Here is a 17,829-nt window from a genome sequence, read left to right as displayed (position 1 = left end):
GGCTGAGCTCTGCCCTTCTCCAGCCGCCTCCCTGAGGGGATCCCAGAGCACCAGACCATAAGTGGTTTTGCCCTTGTCCAGGGTCCCCAAATCCCTCCCCTGGGCAGTGGCGCTGTCCGCTCAGAGCTGACTGCAACGGGACGCTCAGCAATATTCCCGCCTTCTCCTGCCCTTGTTCCTCTCTTTGCCTCGGCTAGTTCCCGCCGGTGGCACGGGCCCGCACTGGCGCCTGCTCGGGGAACAGGGGCTGTGCCCCTGCGCACGCTAATCAGAGGGGTGAGTGGCGCCTCCCCTAAGCGGCGACGGCTGCTGCTCCCAGCAGGGGCTTGCGGCAGCAGTTCGCGCCTCCACGCTGCAGGGGGCGCTGTGGGCTTCAGGCGCAGCCGTTGGGCTGAGCTGATGTCGCTCCTTGCACTCGCCGCCTCCTCGATGCTGCATCAGGAAGTTGGGGTCTCGCTTTTGGCGGCAGCTACAGCCGCCGCGGCCGGAGCCGGCCTGAGACTTGACGCAGTCCCCGCCCCCACCTTACCCCATTATCCAATCAGCGGCCCCACCACTCTCCTCCTAACCCGACGCTGCCGGCTTCCGTGCCGGGGCTACTGTCTCTTTAAGGAAACGACGCCGTTCCTCATTGGTTGGCTAAGGCCGCCGTGGCTGCTTTTCAAGCAGGGGAGCGAGGGAGCGCGCGCGTGCTTGGGAGCGAGCGCGAGCCGGGGGCTGCTGCCGGGAGCGGAGCGCGGGGCTTTACCTGGGCGGCTGCACCTTAAGGGAGGAGCCGCTCAGGGGACGCGGAAATGCACCAGCGCCCGGCAGCAGCAGCCTGGGCAGACCCCGCCTCCTTGCAGTAGCCCAGTTTCCAACTCTTCATCCTTGGTCTAGGCAGCACCTTGCAGCCACTGCCCCTGCCCGCCCCGCTCCCCGTTTAGCACCAGCAGCCCACTGCTCCTCCCACGAGCGGCAGCCTCCGCAGGTCCTTTCCTTATCCTCTTTACTCCCTGCTCCACCTCTTGCACCTTGGTCACGGTCTCCTCCCCACTCCTGCTAAACCGCACTACCGGCAACCGGGTCCCTCCCCTCCAGGGTTATGGCACAGGACGCCTGCCCCAGCTCTGCACTCGCTGTAGAGGACTGTGCAGACATGAATCCCAGGAAGGTGGCTCTCATCACGGGCATCACTGGCCAAGTAAGTTTGGGGGCGGGGGGCGAAGAGTACAAATGTAATTGCTTCTTTCTTCTACCCCAGTCGTTAGGCAAGGCCAGGGGTTAGTGACCCATGTGGGTTGCCTCTCTCTACACGTATCTCCTTGATTGTTAGCTAACTTCAGTAAACTGTCTAATGCCACACTGATCCGTGTGTATCAGCTCCGTGTTGTGCATCAGTATATATTGCATTGATACCACACTTGAAATAAGGACTGCTATTACTTACCAAAACATGTTTGGCACAACTTCATCCTTAACTGATATTGACTGAAGAGAGGAAAGAAATATTTGCAACTGGTATGTGTTAGTCTCTAAGGTACCACAAGTACTCTTTTTCTTTTTGCGAATACAGACTGACACGGCTGCTACTCTGAAACCTATGTAAGAATAGTGTCTCATCTCCTGTTTTCTATAGTTTTACAAATTTAAGTACAGCACATCCTGTGCTATTTACATGCAAAAGTGAGGTCACTTGGCTCTTAATATACAGTTTATCTGAAGTTTCAGAGTAGCAGCCGTGTTAGTCTGTATTCGCAAAAAGAAAAGGAGGACTTGTGGCACCTTAGAGATGAACAAATTTATTTGAGCATCAGCTTTCGTGAGCTACAGCTCACTTCATCGGATGCATTCAGTGGAAAATACACTGGGGAGATTTATATACATAGAGAACATGAAACAATGGGTGTTATCATACACACTGTAACGAGAGTGATCACTTAAGGTGAGCTATTACCAGCAGGAGAGCGGGGGGGGGGGGGGGGAGGGCGGAAGGAACCTTTTTGTAGTGATAATCAAGGTGGGCCATTTCTAGCAGTTGACAAGAACTTCTGAGGAATGGTGGGGGGTGGGGAATAAACATGGGGGAAATAGTTTTACTTTTGTGTAATGACCCATCCACTCCCATACAAGACACAATTCTTAATCGTGTGTTTAATTTAAAATTTTGGATCAAGTTTGTATCATATTTGGGGAAAAAAGCAAGCTTTTTACAAAAGTCAATAGACATGAGCTAATAACGTTGTAACTGAAGCTGGATGTTCCAGTGTTTGCAACCCAGTGCAACAACAGGAACTGAATGGTGAAACTGACATTTATTGTCTAAGCTGTGAGAAATACAAAAGGGAAAAACATAAATAGTGACGATTGACCAAAGGTGGAATTTGCCTGCAGAACGCTGTCATTGAGGAAAGATTGGGCTTTAGTGAGAATATACTTGAACAGTGGCATTACCTTCTAATGGCACACCTTTTATCCAAAATGCATTCCTTTGATGTAGCACAGCTAGATCTTTTATAGGCCTTGGTCAGTGGAACTCATTAGATTCCAGAGGATAGACTATCAGAACCTATTCTTCTGCCTGGCTGAGAGTGGAGGCCTGGAGTGAAGGCCTGAGCCTTACCCTCAAAAGGCCCAACTTTCAATGACTTACCTCCATTCCCAAAAATAAGACGTAGCGAGTAGAAGGCTCTGTGAGGTGGAGCCAGTAACTACTTGGGAAAGGGTCGTAGTGACCATACAACCCTGAGCGAACCAGCAGGAGGAGTTGATGGTGTGGATATTGAGGCCATCTTTGATACTTAAACCAAGTGGTGGAAAGGCCCCTATAGAGAGGAATTATCTTAGCTCAGGTAGGGTGTCATACAGCCAGATATGTGCCTTGTTCTTAGTCAAATCACAGTACTGACTTGTACCTGTTAACTTTGCATTTAATAACACAAAGTGAAGAGTAGGGTCACTATTAGCCTACCCCTGAAAAGAGAACCTCTGAAACAGCTAGTGGGACTGCAGAGTGCTGTAGTCTGTCTGATTCCAAGGTCTCAATATTCCTTATTTCCACTCTTGCACCACTACAGCAGTAGAGAGGCTCAAACCTTTACAACCATTGTACATGCCAAATGCTATATACCCAGCTCATTTCAGTGCTGCTCACCCTTTTTGGTCATAATGAAGTGAACATTAAAAGGAGGCAATTGCTGCAATTGGATTGCTAATTTTTTCTTTTAACCACATGAGCACTGGTTTGTGTCAGGATTGCTTGTGAGTGGTGAGCATGATGCTTTGTTTCATTAAGGAAAAAACATTATGAACTTGATTTATGCCCACTTCAGAGCCCCTTTACTTTGCTGTAGCAGATGTTTGCAAAAATGAGTGTAAGTTAATAAGAATGAAATATAGTTTTTGATTAGAATGGTTGGAAAGAAACTTTTATAAAGACAAGCAAAATGTTAGGCTTTTAAACTTTCTGATGTTGTCCCTTTGCAAGTTTATTGAGAAAAATTTAAGCGGTTAATCAAATATTGGTGCAAGAAACAACCACTTCTCTTTGGGTGTTCGCTCCTTTTAACATCACCAGCTTGCTTTTATAAGTCAGGAAGCCTTCAGAGCAGCACTTCTCCTTCTCCTCCTCCCTTTCGCTTATCTCTGAATTCTTGAAGCATTTTCATGGGCTGGTGAGGAGAACTTGTTATACACCTGCAGAGTGTGAGTGTGAGTTGGTGTACACGCTTGAGAGATGAATGGAGAGAAATATCAAAGGCTGCTGCAATAGGAATAAAGTTTTTGGCTTGATGGGCAAAGGATTGCTTTTCCATGTAAGAATGAGGGAACATTGTCTTAACTTGGTGGCCAGGTGTAGCTTTGCAGGTAAAATGTTATCACTTTCCCCATTGAAACAAACTTCCTTACAGTTAAAACTTGATACAGAGCTCCTTTATGGCTGCTAATTATTGGATCTAAATTGAGGTGCCTAGAGGTAGATTTTCCCTGCCAGAGATGTTGAATGCCTATGACTCCAGTTGAAATATTGGGAGCTGAGAGTGCTCAGCATTTTGGAATGTCCATCTCCAGTTGAATACCAAAACTAGTGGGAGATTTTGCAAAAACTGGCTTAGGTGGCTTATCCAAACCCGTATAACAGGTTAATGATAGAGTTGGCAATAAAACCCTAATACATAGTCCCTTGTTCTGTGCACTAGATATTGCTGCCTTGTAGAAGGAAGTTTGCAGAGTTGCAGCAAAAGCTATAATCCTTAGGAGTCTTTTAATACAAATAGGTGTGTCTGAGTCTTTGGTTATAGCAATCCTTATACCAGAAAGTGTGAGCCCTATTCCGAGAGTAGAGCTGGACAGAACAAAAATGTTGCAGAATTCCTCTTCACTGTGCCTTGGCCTCCTTTTTGGAATTGTTGCAGAATAGGTAAATTCACCTGGCATCATGATAACTTTTTGGCAGGCTCCTTTGGGAGACATCCTTCCAAACTACCCTTCCGTTCCAGCCTGCTGTGTATGTAGTAGTGTAAGAAACACCCATTGAGAGAGAAATGGGGCTTGCACCTTCTCTAAGAGCTCAAAAATAAGAACAAATGCTGATCTTGACAGTCTAAATAGCATGACCTTGCCCCTATCATCTCACTTTCATAAGCTTGCATCTGGCGACATTGTCGCCATAAAAGTGGGCTAATAAATATACATGTTAGGTAGCAGTGCTTGGGTAATCCAACCTGGTATTTACAGGAAACTGTTTCCTTTACCCTAAATGCTTTTCCTCAGTTTAAATAATTGCTCCCAAACCCAACAAACTGTTAATTTCCAGTAGGGGACAATCAGTGACACATGATGCAGTTAACATTTCCACTTCTTTGTGAGTACATTCTTGTCATCCTTGTAAACAGGATGTGTAGAGGACACAAATTGGAAACAGTGGATTGCCAGAGATTTATAAGGTGTCAAGTAACCTTGTGAAGAACAAAGAGAATAAAGGACTTGCCCAGGACTTGTCATGTTTAACACTAGTGGGGGATGATTTGGGAAGGTGAGTGCCTGCCAAAGCACACAACCCCAAAACATACCTAGATATTTCTAGTATTTCTGAAACTGCATGGAGGAGCAGCAGCAGCCTCTTCCCTTTCTCCTTGCATCCAACCCCCCAAAGAGGGGAAAATCCTGCTTATTTCCTCTGGCCTGTTGCGCTGTTCCTTTGTGTTTGGTCTTCTTCCTCTCTGGGTGTCTCTCCCGAGCCTCTCTAGTCCTTCAAGCTTTTTGCTTCTGGGATTTAGAAACTGGGTAGCTTCCCTATCCTTCTGCATAATTAGGTGGCTCAAACCAATTGATGCCAAGCAGATCTTGGCACTAAGTGCTTATCAGTCTGGCTGATTGAGCTTCACAGGGAAACTTCTAACTAGCAACTCCTCAAAAGAGGTGTTTGGAGCAGTCACAGGATTGAAGTTATCCTATGTGCCCCTCCTGTTGCCCAGGCCCTTCTTCCTCCCAGGATCAGCGTTCTATTAGCCTCACCTACCCCATCGTGGAAATTCCATGCCTCTGTGTGAGACTCAGTGACACCAGAATCACGGTAATGGAGCTAGGAACTCTTTCCCCGCCCCTACGCCCCCCTCTCCCAACCAAACAAAAACCTGTATCATCTTCAGGCACCTTTTGAGCCCAGGATAGATGAAATTTTCTTCCTCTTAGTCAAACTCAGGTTTACTTCAGAAGGTTGCAGTTCCCTGGGCCTAAAGGACAGCGGCAGCATGAAACAGGATCAGCAGTCCAGTGTCCAGATTGTTCCCCTTCCACAAATGCAACTTAGTGGTAAGACCAAAATTCCTTGCACTCTGCAACAGACATGAATGTGTCCCTTTGCAAAACTGTTAGGTAGGCTTCCTTTTGTGCTGTGTATGATCTGTGCTGCAAGGTAAAATTTGAGTTTTATATGTTTCACATCAGCTTTCTCTCACTTACTCTCTCTCTCTGCAGGACAGAGTGAAGTGGCTGTGGAGAGACTAGTAGGGTGTTGGCAGTGGGGGAGGGGGGGAAGAGGATTTTTTTTTTAATTTTTAATTTTTTTTTCAAATAAAATGGGTTAGAGCAGGTAGGATTTAGAGCCCCTCTTTGTAAAAGTACTCAAACATCCCAGCTATTGTAGCTCTAAATTTTCCAGGTAGTATAGGTCTAATCTGAATTGGGAACATAGCATATGTATATTACCCTGTGTATCTGAGTCGGGGTCTCTTTCTCGTATTACTCCTTAGCCAAATAAATCAAAAATTGAAGATTTGTCTTCATTAATCCAGTTCCCCCGCTTCGTCACACAGCCGATTATTTTTCCCGGCAACTTTCTGGCTCCTCCTTATACTGGACTCCTATATACTAGTTGAGATGCTCTTATTTCTGCCTGGTCTAGGCCTTCAAACAATTAGGCAAAGATGTTGGAGGTAAAGGAGAAAGTAGTGGTATCGGAGCCTGCCTCCTTCTTGCCTTATTTCTGAAAAGTCACTATAGCCTGTGGTTGCATGTGAGGTTGGGGGAGGTGGAACAGGAGACATAAGCATAGTCCTTACAAAAGCTTTGTTTACCATAGGTTAAGATCCTTTGTTAAAATTACTAGGCAGATTGCTGCAACTCTATTAAAATCTGTTTGATTTCTTTTGCCACCCCTGCTTTCTACATGCATTGTTGAGCAGGCACATTTCCTCCCACGCAGATTAATTATTGCAGTTATTTATATGTGCATGCTAGAACTTGTATTTGCTGCACCTGCTCTGTAGATGGAGGACTTCCTTTTCTGGGAGTGCCCACCTGGCATCTTTTGCTGGTGCTAAAGTCTTAAATTAAAACAAAGAAAAATGGAAAATATACAGTATGTCATAAACCAAAAAAACCATAAAATCATAAATCAAAAATAAAAGACAAGTTGGTTGATTTTCTGAGATCAGGGTCTAGTTTAGTTCTAGGTTGCATTGAGCAGTAGTTAGCCTTTTATTCTTAACTTGATTTAAGGTTGTTTTAGAATAATGGTATAACTTGTAGGTCTGGATTAGTTGCATAATTTAATTGGAACATCCGTATTAAAGAGACTGACATAGTGTATGGACAACAAATGTAACAGGTACACGATAAGCAAATTCTCTGATCTAGCTGGTTTGTCAGCTACAGGAATGTACTTCCTTTGGGCAAAGGATGCTGCAGGTCTTGGCTTTTTTTCCTAGTGAGCTTACTAAAGTAGTTGAGTGTAGATAAACTTGTTTGTCAGGTAAAAGTGTGGTGGCTGTAGTATATTTGAACAGTGGGTTGGGAGGGGAAATAGACCTTTGTCGTTACTGTAAACAGTAGGTAATGGAAAATATTGCAGATTTTTTTGCAAGTCTTGCACTTATGATCTGGCCTACTCATCTGTTTCCCTTGAAATGCCACGTAACAGTATGCGCTGGCTGCAGTGAAATCTAGCGTAGAGGAAAGAGCTCTTTCTCAGTAGCTCCTCTGTCCCTAAAAGTGCCCAGATACAAGCTCATGCTATGGAGAGAGTCAATGGGGAAAAAATTGTGGCTCTAACTACTTCATGTACTTCACCTCCCTCCCCTCTGGATAATAAGTATTCAGCTTTGTTGTCTTCTGGCATTTCCTCTCTATCTTGAAGAGATGGCATGTCTTCACACATTCCGCTGTCCTGGGTGGGTATGCACTATTCTCTCTTTCTAATGAGTTGGTTCTGCCAGAATAGGGTTGAGGCACACGATTAACAGATGGTGTGCTGTCAGTTTCTGGCACTTCTCATGAGCGTTAGTCACTTCATTTTTGAAGCACTGTGTCCATCTATGACACTATATAAATCAGAATAAGTTAAAAGTTGAAGGAAATCCTGTGCATCAGTCCCTAAATTGTAATGACTGAGTCTGTCATTACTAGTAGTGCTTCACTACTTTTTTTTTTTTTTCATGTTCTGCTTCATGAAATGAGTGAACTTCTCTAGGGACATGGAAATATAAGACTGGTATGCATAGAAGGAAAGGAAGTGCCAAATAATGCAAGGAATATCTGTGCATACTCCCCTTCCAGTTCTTTGAGATACTTGCTTTCTACTTTGGAGGCTCTTCTGCTGCTAGCAAATACATGCTCCCTGGACTCTCTACCAGCTGTCCTTTCCTCCTTGTCTCACATTCACGTGCTCTTGCCAGTACGGAAACCAGAACTGCATGACTCCTGCAACACTAGTCTTGAGCCTCCACATTTGAAGGTTAATCTATCAGTAGTCACACTGCAGTGGTTCTGTGGTGCTACCAAATTCAACTTCCATTTGTCTTGCATATGATTCTGAATATCTTTTTTTGGTATTTTTATTAGATTGCCAAGGGATATTTGTCAGTGGTGCGGGTGACGGAATGCACGGGTTTTTTCCTGCTGTTACTTCCCTCAGTGCTTCCTATCAGAAGAAGTGATGCAGAATTGCCTTCTTGCATTTGGTGTGTTACAGGGAAGCCTAACCATTCTTTTCCTTCATGCCCCACTAATACAAAAGCTGTATTTGTAATTTTTTTTGCATTTCAGAGAGGAATTTATAGTACTAATGGGGCTGGCACAGTCTTTCCCTTAATGTCTTATACAGCACTGAGCACATTGTCATCACTAAACAGACTCTTTTTCTCCAAAGGCTGTATCAAACTTGCATTATTTACTTAGTTATATCAAATGCTTGCTGCATTTGATAATACAATATTAGCCCTGGGATTTTAATTGTATGAAAGTCAGGATACTTATATATGCAGTACAGTTGTCTTTCAGTATGTTCATACCTAACCTATGTATGCGAAAGTACAGAATGCCATGCTATCTCAGGGCGTCTGGCCTCTGTGAATGAATTAGGTATAGCTCCCCTGTGCCTGAACAGGTCTCCTACTTTGGCCAGTGAAGAGCAAAGTCCAGCACCTGGGAGCTAAAAAGGAGCAGGAATCTGGCAGGGGGGGAGCTTTGGTGAGAGTTAGTCGGGAGGAGGTGTCTGGGGAAAGCTGCAGAGAGCAGAAAGCTCCCCAGGCTCTCCCTGGGAAGAGAGAGGAATGAACAGGAAGCAGTGGAGGGGCCAGCCAGCTGTTCTTCCTGAGCCAGAGCGCGCCAACACCATAGAAGGGTGGACAGAGCTGACATCTAAGACCAGTGGAGGGTGATGCCTGATGGCTCTCGGAACCAGAGTGCTGAAGCCAGGGGGCCAGACAGGGCAGTGCTGGAGAGTCTGGTTGCGGTGAGGGGTGCCAGGGCTGTATTTGGTGGATTGCAGTGTTGGGAATCATTATATGCACTGGGCTTTATTTTGCAATAAATTAAGACCACAAGGGCTGTTTGCACATAGAAAGACTCTTTGGACTGTTTCTGGGGAGTTAGTAGGAGGGAAACTGAGGCAGGGGTGCATATCTTGCTGGGGCCTGCAGGTGGAGAGTGCTCTAGGTGTGGGTGCCATGTGTCATGCCTGTATGGAAAAGATACATTTTACTTTAGAGGTATTTACAAAATATTACATCCTATTACACTTTGCTCATATGGGCATTGTCTGTACTAACCATTTTTTGGATGTGTCCTGCTATTTGTGTGACCACTGGTTGGAACACTTACGTAGACAGGGTTGGTTGTCTTTACTATGCTTGTCTAGATCTACTCTGACCAAAGATTATCAATGACTTTTTTTTTAATTGCCTGGTCGTTAGAGGTTGAAAGTTTCATTCCTGTAGGATTCTTCAGTATGTGCAATGAAATTGAACAGGAAGTATTGTTAATTTTGGACTATTGTTTGCGTAACTTCTAAGTAGCAGGAAAGGCACTGGAGCTGTGGCTATGCAGACTCATAAGGAGAATGTTTCTTCCATTTGTTTGCACTTGATTCATAGTTCTACGGTTATATTTCACAGCTGCAAATACTAAAATCTTTTACATAAATGTGAGCTTAATTCTCTAGACATTAATGGCTTGGGGGCCCCCCCCCGAATAAGCAGCTGAGTCCGTTCTGTTTGTTGGTGCCTTGGTAAAGGCCAAGAGGCTGTAATCAACTCTTGGAGCCTTGATAAGCTCCTTTTCTTTCAGTTCTCTGTGAGTAATTGCTTTCTGGTGGTGAGGAGCTGAGATAATCAGGGAGACTTGGTGTACAAGGTAACTTGCTAGGTGACCTCCAGAGTTGTGAACAAAGACAGCTAACCAAAATGTTTCAGTGAGTTGAGAGAGTTGGTGTGTCATTCAGGTCTACATGCAATTTCAAGATGGCCAAAGGTGGAACAGTAGTCGTGACCTGCAACAGATGTGCCATGTTTTTCCAGCCTGAAGCCAGAAGGGACTTCCTGTTCATAAATTTGGTGGTTCGGGTATTACTGAAACCTGGTATGATGGTGGTGAACCTAATGAGGGTTCAGAGAAGAGCCATGAGAATGATTAAATGGTTTGAAAACCTGCCTTAGATTGAGCTCCTTCAGTCTATCCACTATATCTAGCTTAACAAAGAATATTAAGGGGTGACTTGATTACATCTTAAAAACACCCATATGGGAAACAAATAGTTAATAATGGGCTCCTCAGTCTAGCTTAGAACATGATCCAATGTTTGGAAGTTGAAGCTTAACAAATTCGGACTGGAAATAAGGCATACACTTTTTAACAGTGAGAATAATTAACCATTGGAAGAATTTACTGGGGTTGTGGTGTATTCTTTGTCACTGACAATTTTTAGTGAATTTAAATGTGAATGTTTTTTCCAAAAGAAATCCTCTAGGAATTGGCAGTTTTACTGCCTCTGTTATATAGGAAGTCAGACTGAGTTGTCTCTTCTGGCCTTGGAATCTGACACTGAGCCTTCAAGAAAAGCTTCATACTTATCCCTTGGAGACTTTATGATCACAGCATGGTATCTGTTCGTAAATGATTGCTCTTTTTAATCACTAACATACAGTGATTGCCATTAAGTTGCAGTTTTCATGCAATTTTAATATTGCAACCACTTTTATTCCACTGCACAATGCAACTACTTCCTTCAAATTTAGCAGAGCTAAAATAGTTTGAGTTAAAGGTAAACTTTGAAGAAATTCACAAGATACTGATAAGAGTTTAAGAATGGAATAACCATCTGAATGTTAACTGTGTATCTAATACACCCCTGTCTAGAATACCATGTGTGCAAGTAAAACTTTTGTGCTCTAGCATTAGTAGTGCATCATGCTCTGACGAAGAGCTCTGTGTAAGCTTGAAAACTTGTGGCTCACCAACTGAAGTTGGTGCAATAAAAGGTATATTACCCATCTCGTCTCTCTTCATATTCTATAGTCCAATATCCAGTAAGATTACCAGTACAAGTAGTGTTATATATATTTTAAAATTGTGAAATGCAGGTGGAATTCCAAATTATTTAATTTGTTTGATTCTTTTCCAAATTAGTGTGGAGGGATATTTTTGAAACCCACCTTTTCAAATCAGAAATGAACATTTCAGTCAGATAAGGAGTTAGTAGAGACTTTTAAAAATAAAGCAATCCAGATGTGCCACACAAAATCATGTGTTAGTATTACTTACCTTTATCACATCGCATAACATCACATCTAGTTGGCTTTTTAATCAATTAAATTACAGTGAAATGTAACACAGGCTCTGCAAATTGCAAATAACCATTAAAATTCCCTAAACAATAATGCTGTACTTGCATAATTGAATTAGCTATAGTTCAGAAGGGATGGTTTAAATTATTACCAATTTATAGACGTTTTAGTTAATATTGTTTAAACTGGGAAATGTGATAGGGAAGCTGTATATTTGGAATGCCTGTGTGCTCAATCATTTACATTGCTGTTGGCACTTGCTATCACGTACACGTACCACTTTCATTTAAAATTGATTTATCCAGACAAAGCCTGCAGATTCTCTATTTATGATAGGAGTTCTTCAAGGAATTTCAGAGTCTGCTAGCAAAACGCTCAGACCCTCATCCTTGGGATAGATTTTGTCACCTTTGCTTAGGTTGAGTACAACTCTACAAATAGTCCCTATAAAATCAATCGAGCTACTCATGAAGAACCAGTAAGTGACCGAATCTGACTGGTACTTTTATTACATGAAATTCTTGATTGCTCTATCGTATAGCCTATTGGAATTATTACATTTCCCATCTTTCTTCACTATCAGTGTAATATTGATGGTTCTACTAGGCAAAGTACATATGCCTGCAGTTAAATTCAGTTTTGTCGAGGGTACGGAGTCATATTTTATAGGGCTTGCTTTAGAGTTACTGATTAAAATTTGCATATGTATCAACAACATGGTGATTCAGGAAACATTACTATGTGATATAGTAAGAATTCTTCTCTATTCCACATTTATATTAAAATATAACCCAACAGTTGCTAACTGCTTTTATAAAGATTATTTTCCTGAGACTACTATATTTATTGTGGTATGCTGTACTATATTAAATAGGCCCATAGAGCAGCAACTGGAAATGTGATCTCTTCGCTCCTCCCCCGAATCTTGTACCACTGAAGTCTGTGGCAAGCTGTTGATTTAGATGGGACTATGATTGGGATCCACATCCATTTCTTCTTTCCAGATAGTAAAATTAAATATTTATTATCTTCATTTGTATTGGTCTTCTATTGTACACAACAAGGGATAGTAAATTACAGGTAATCCTGTATAATGCAGTATATACATAGGTGAGTAGCTGTAAAACAGAGCCTGGATTACCCTCTACTCTGCCTAACATAGGCTTGAAAATTCTGTAGAGGCAGTGAACAAACAAAATCAGAATGTTTTAAAAATCCATAATTCCTAAATACAATTGAGGTAATGCTTTCTTACATTAGTAGTGCTTAATCCTTATTTAAAAGGACACTGTCAAGGTATTTTAAACTGTTTTGAATTGCCTTTAACTTAAGTGTAATAGGAAATGCCTTATGGGTTTTCTATCTAGTTTTCGGTTGTGGCTGCCAGTTGGATTGTGAAAACAAGCACCCCTTTCCACACCACCTTGCCATGGGGCCTCCCATTATTGTATGTTGGCAAAGAGGAAAAACAACCCACTATTCCTTCTTTTCCTGTGGGATGCAGATATGTTAAATATCAGCGAAAGAATAGTGACTTCTGCTTGACAAGTAGTGGGAAAAGGACTAGATTTAGTCCAGCTCATAATAGTAGGAACAAAAAATTGTCCCGTACTTTATTTCTGACTCAAAAACCAAATGTTTCCTTTTTCACTAAGTTGCTCTTGCGTTAGAGGAGTGAGCAGTTCAGTTCCACTATCCTTGACTGTCTGATGTGTTGGGCTTCCATCTCACCTAGCCCCACTATAATGTGCATCACAATGCTCTGATGCTGTGGGCGCTACACCTTGGACATTAAACATTCTCGTTTCTCTTTTGAGTTTTCCAAGACATTGTTGGTTCTCATTCTCCCACTTAGGTGTGCTCTTTAGTTTACCGTTTCCATGCTGGTGCCTGGCGTGCTCTACTTTCATGTTCTTCGTGAACCATTTCTTTCATCCCACTGTACTTGGCGTCACATGAACTTTCAGAATTAACTTCTAGATGAACAGCTAGGTGGCCTTCATTTTTCCCTTTCAATAGGAATGTTAAGGTTTTCATGAAGGGTTGTGGATACTGCTCAGGAAAATAAGGGGTCTGAATTTTGCATTTCTGACGGGCTAATTCCATGTAAAAGTGCCATGTTGTGAGGAGTAAAATAGACCTGTACTTTTACGGCAAGAACTTAAACCTTTTCAGTCCCTTGAAAATCTCTCTCAAAAACTCACACTGTTTCCTCTGTTGGCTCAGGGAGGCTATGGCATTTCAGTGGGAGTTGAAGATTGTCCATATTTCTTTCATAAAATGTCCCTATAATTACTTTCAAATGTTGACTTCATTGTATATGGCCTGTTCATGTGTGAAGGGCAGGATGGAGGCCAGATTGTAGCCGCACATGACTGGAAAAGGGAGTGGGTGGCCAAAAAAATAAGTAACGAATGTTCTGGTGACACAAATGCAAACCCACACTTTTAATGAAGGTTTGAAGTCTTGAGAGGTGCAATGCGCTAGCAAACCACAGTGTATCGAATTCAGTTCTGACCACAATTTTAAAGAATCGCAGTCTTGGGGTTTTTAATTGTTTCTATCTGATTCATGCTAAGAAGCAGTTTGTGTTTAAAGGAACACCAACTGCTCTAGTCTGAATTTATCTATTTTTACAAGAAGCCATAAAGATTCCTGTACTTGGGAGTTCTTCAGCTCTATTTGTGCATTTAGCAGTACATAGTTTCTGAGATTCGCTTTCTTAAAGATAAGCCTATGTTATTTATCGACAGTCTCTCAGGCAAGCTAGAGATGAGGAGCCTTGCCTGAAAATACTTGACTTAAAGGAACACATTCAACCTTAAAATCTCATCAAGTATCTTAATGCATTTATTTTTGCTTTCATTGTGGATCCAGAGATGGGAACAATGGCAGGGGGCAGCAGAGTGTCAAACTGTTCTAATACATACAAGTGTGCTGTAGTAGCTTGCATCCATGTCATGACTTTACTCACATGGAGGGGGGGGCAAAAAAATCCAGAATAGGCACTGTGACGGGTTCGGTCACAGAGACCCCCTTTGGACTACCACCTGATGTGGTGAGACTACCTCTGAGCTCGTTTTCCCTGCCAGCTTGGGACTTTAGAACCCTGCCTTGTTGAGCAGACACACTAGCCTGCTGCAACACAAACCCAGGGTCTGACCCACGTCCCCAAAGCTGCAGGCTTAACTGAAAACAGCTTAGCAAGTGCTCCTGTCTCTAGCACCCAGACACTCAGCTCCAATGGGATCCAAACCCCAAATAAATCTTTTACTCTGCCTAAAGCTTATACAGGGTAAACACATAAATTGTCCGTCCCCTATAACGCTGATAGAGAGAGATGCACAGCTGTTTGCTCCCCCAGGTATGAATTACTCTGGGTTAATAAACAAAAGTGATTTTTTTAAATATAAAAAGTAGGCTGTAAGTAGGTCCAAGTAATAACAGACAGAACAAAGTAAGTTACCAAGCAAAATAAAACAAAACACGCAAGTCTAAGTCTAATACAGTAGGAAACTGAATACAGGTACACCGGACCCTCCCTAGAACGTGGGGTTCAGGCTCCATGCGCAGTACCGTGTTAACGTGGGGGCCATGTTACCATGGATCCAAATTTAAATATTTAAATGTGAGATCCATCGCCGCGACCGCACTGTATGTGAATCCGCGCTCTAGCAACGCACGCTCTAGCGAGGGTCCGCTGTAAATCTTACCCTCGGAGATGTTCCAATAAGCTTCTTTCACAGACTAGACTCCTTCCTAGTCTGGGCCCAATTCTTTTCCCCTTGTTAGCTCCAGCTCAGATAGTAACTAGGGGATTTCTCATGACTGGAACCTCCTTTGTTTTTTCCACCCCCATGTACAGCTTTGGCACAAGGCAGGAATCTTTTGTCTCTCTGGGTCCCCACCCCTCCTTCTAAATGGAAAAGCACCTGGTTTAAGATGGATTCCAGTACCAGAGGACATGGTCACATGTCCTGTGAGACCCCAGGCCTTCATTCTTCCTGGCCTGACTCGCAGGAAGGCTTGCAAGTAAACAGAGCCATTTACCACCAATTGTCCTAGTGGAAGTGTCCTTAATGAAAGCCATCAAGATTCCAAACCACCATTAATGGCCCACACTTTGGATAATTACAATAGGACCTCAGAGTTATATTTTATTTCTAGTTTCAGATACAAGAATGATACATTTATACAAATAGGATGACCACACTCAGATTATAAGCTTTGTAATGATACTTTACAAGAGACCTTTTGCATGAAATGCATATTCCAGTTACATTATATTCACACTCATTAGCATATTCTTATTAAATCATATGGAGTGCAATGTCAGAGGCACAGTTCCCAAACATATACCCATTTAAAAAAAAAAACCCCAAACTCCACCCACATTTAAATTACATCAGCACATTGCCAAACTCAACAAATTATCCTCGGATGAATGCTTTCAAAGGTAATATATTCACAATCCAGATTCATTGAGATACATGTCTTTAAACGTAATCTTGTTTTTCAGTTTAATTACTAGCCTACTGTAATTTTTTCGATGTGATCTGTTCACCTTTGTCTCTAGTGTATGATGGTTTATGATAACTATCAGTATTAAGATGGCTATTGTTAAAAGGGGGGATATTTTAAATTGGTGCAATGTCTAATATATTATACACATTAGGAGAAAGCTATTCTGCATTCCAGTTACATGCCCTTGGTAGTATGGCTTTGACATTTTTAAAAAAATTTACTTTATATTGCAGGATCTCCCAACCTAAGTTCCATCTAAGATGCGTGGCCACGCAGCAGCGTATTAAGCGCAGTGCAGGCGCTCAGGACTGCGGTGGGGAGAGATGTTTTTCCCTTGGACCTGCCGTGGCCCTCTCCCCCAGGCCCAACCCAGCCCTGGCCCGGACCTGCCGCGGCCGGGGAGAGGTGCCTCTCCTGCCCAGCCCAGGTGCTGCTGCAGGGAGAGAGAGCTGGGGGGAGTTCTCTCTCCCTGCCATAGCCCTGGGGAGTTCTCCCTCCCTGCACCCCAAGCTCCTCATTCCCAGCCCCACCCCAGAGCCCTCACCCCCCTGCACCAACCTTCTGCCCCAGCCCTGACTCTCTCATCCTTGGCCCCACCCCGAGCCTATAGTCCCAGCCGGAGCCCTCACCCCCACGCCCCCCTGCACCATAGCCCTGAGCCCCTCCCATACTCTGAACTCCTCGGCTCCATGCCCACCACATGAATTTTGTGTTATGCACCAATACAAAGGTGATGTATCACACATCACCTCCGTATTGGTGCACATAACAAAAATTCATTCTGCACCTGGGTGGGAAAAATTAGAGGGAACACGGCTCCAACAGTATATTCCTGACATGTGTTTGATTCATTTAAGTGTTGAATTTCTCCCCTTTTTCTGGGATAATCACTGCCCCAAGATCAGTTTAAAGAGTGCTGAGTCTATTTTCATATATACTTGTGGCTAGTTATTCATTGTTATTGGATTACATTGTATAGAAGAGTACATCTGCTTAATTGAAGAATTTCAGGAGACTTATCAAATATTCATTAGGGAAAATGTCTTCAAATCCACTGTTCTGGTGTTTGAGCACACAGTAGCCAAGTTCAGAAGATCTAAAGCATTTGACTGCATATCAACAGCATTCTCAAATCCTAAAGCTAACATGGTCTTTACATATGGATCCATTACTTTCTTAAACAATACATTTTAGAATAAAATATAGTGATATGTAATTTGTTCCCACAATACCTGTGGCCTGTTAAGCCCCCTTTCTGCTTTTAAAAAATGAGTAAAGTCTCTTGTTTGAGGTATTGAGTCATAGCCAAAGATTGGATTGTATTTTCCATTCATAAATTATATCAAATATAGTAGACTTTTTTGTTATTGGGTAAAACAGAAAAGTGCTCCCTATGGTTATAGCCCTAATTTACCTGGTTCTAACTGAAAGCCGTTTTTACAGATGGGTGTTTCTTTCCTGAAAGTAGAACAGAACTGTGAATATAGCATTAATCATAGTGCTAAAACCAGCACTTCTATATTAGTGAATGACCATTTCACTTGTACGGTTAATAAATGGTGTCTTACAGGTGTTTGTTCGCAGTAAATCGTCAAGACAACCCTTGTAAGTTTCTAAACCGTCATATAAATTCTTATAACCTTCAGCTAGACCAGTGGTTTTCAATCTTTTTTCATTTGTGGACCCCTAAAAAAAATTTCAAATGGAGGTGCAGACCCTTTTAGAAGTCTTAGACATATTCTGTGGACCCCCCAGGGGTCTG

At 42.8% G+C, this 17,829-nt stretch overlaps 1 protein-coding gene across 4 annotated transcripts in view; it reads left to right on the top strand.

The window, feature by feature from the left end:
• Positions 1–422: 422 nt before the first annotated feature.
• GMDS (GDP-mannose 4,6-dehydratase) overlaps positions 423–17,829 on the top strand; it is a 542,341-nt gene continuing 524,934 nt past the window's right edge. For 2 of the 4 annotated variants that reach the window (XM_043540188.1, XM_037893248.2), the window contains exon 1: positions 451–1,183. In XM_043540188.1, coding sequence (XP_043396123.1) covers positions 1,085–1,183 — 99 coding nt within the window. In that variant the 5' untranslated portion in view covers positions 451–1,084. Of the gene's footprint in view, positions 1,184–17,829 lie in introns of all 4 variants that reach the window. The other 2 variants (XM_007058823.4, XM_037893246.2) reach the window with 2 other exon arrangements.

This window comes from Chelonia mydas, chromosome 2 (genome assembly GCF_015237465.2).
Source record: "Chelonia mydas isolate rCheMyd1 chromosome 2, rCheMyd1.pri.v2, whole genome shotgun sequence".
NCBI lineage: Eukaryota > Metazoa > Chordata > Testudines > Cheloniidae > Chelonia > Chelonia mydas.
The sequence above is the reverse complement of the archived record's forward strand: the minus strand, read 5'-3'. Positions and strand labels throughout refer to the sequence as shown.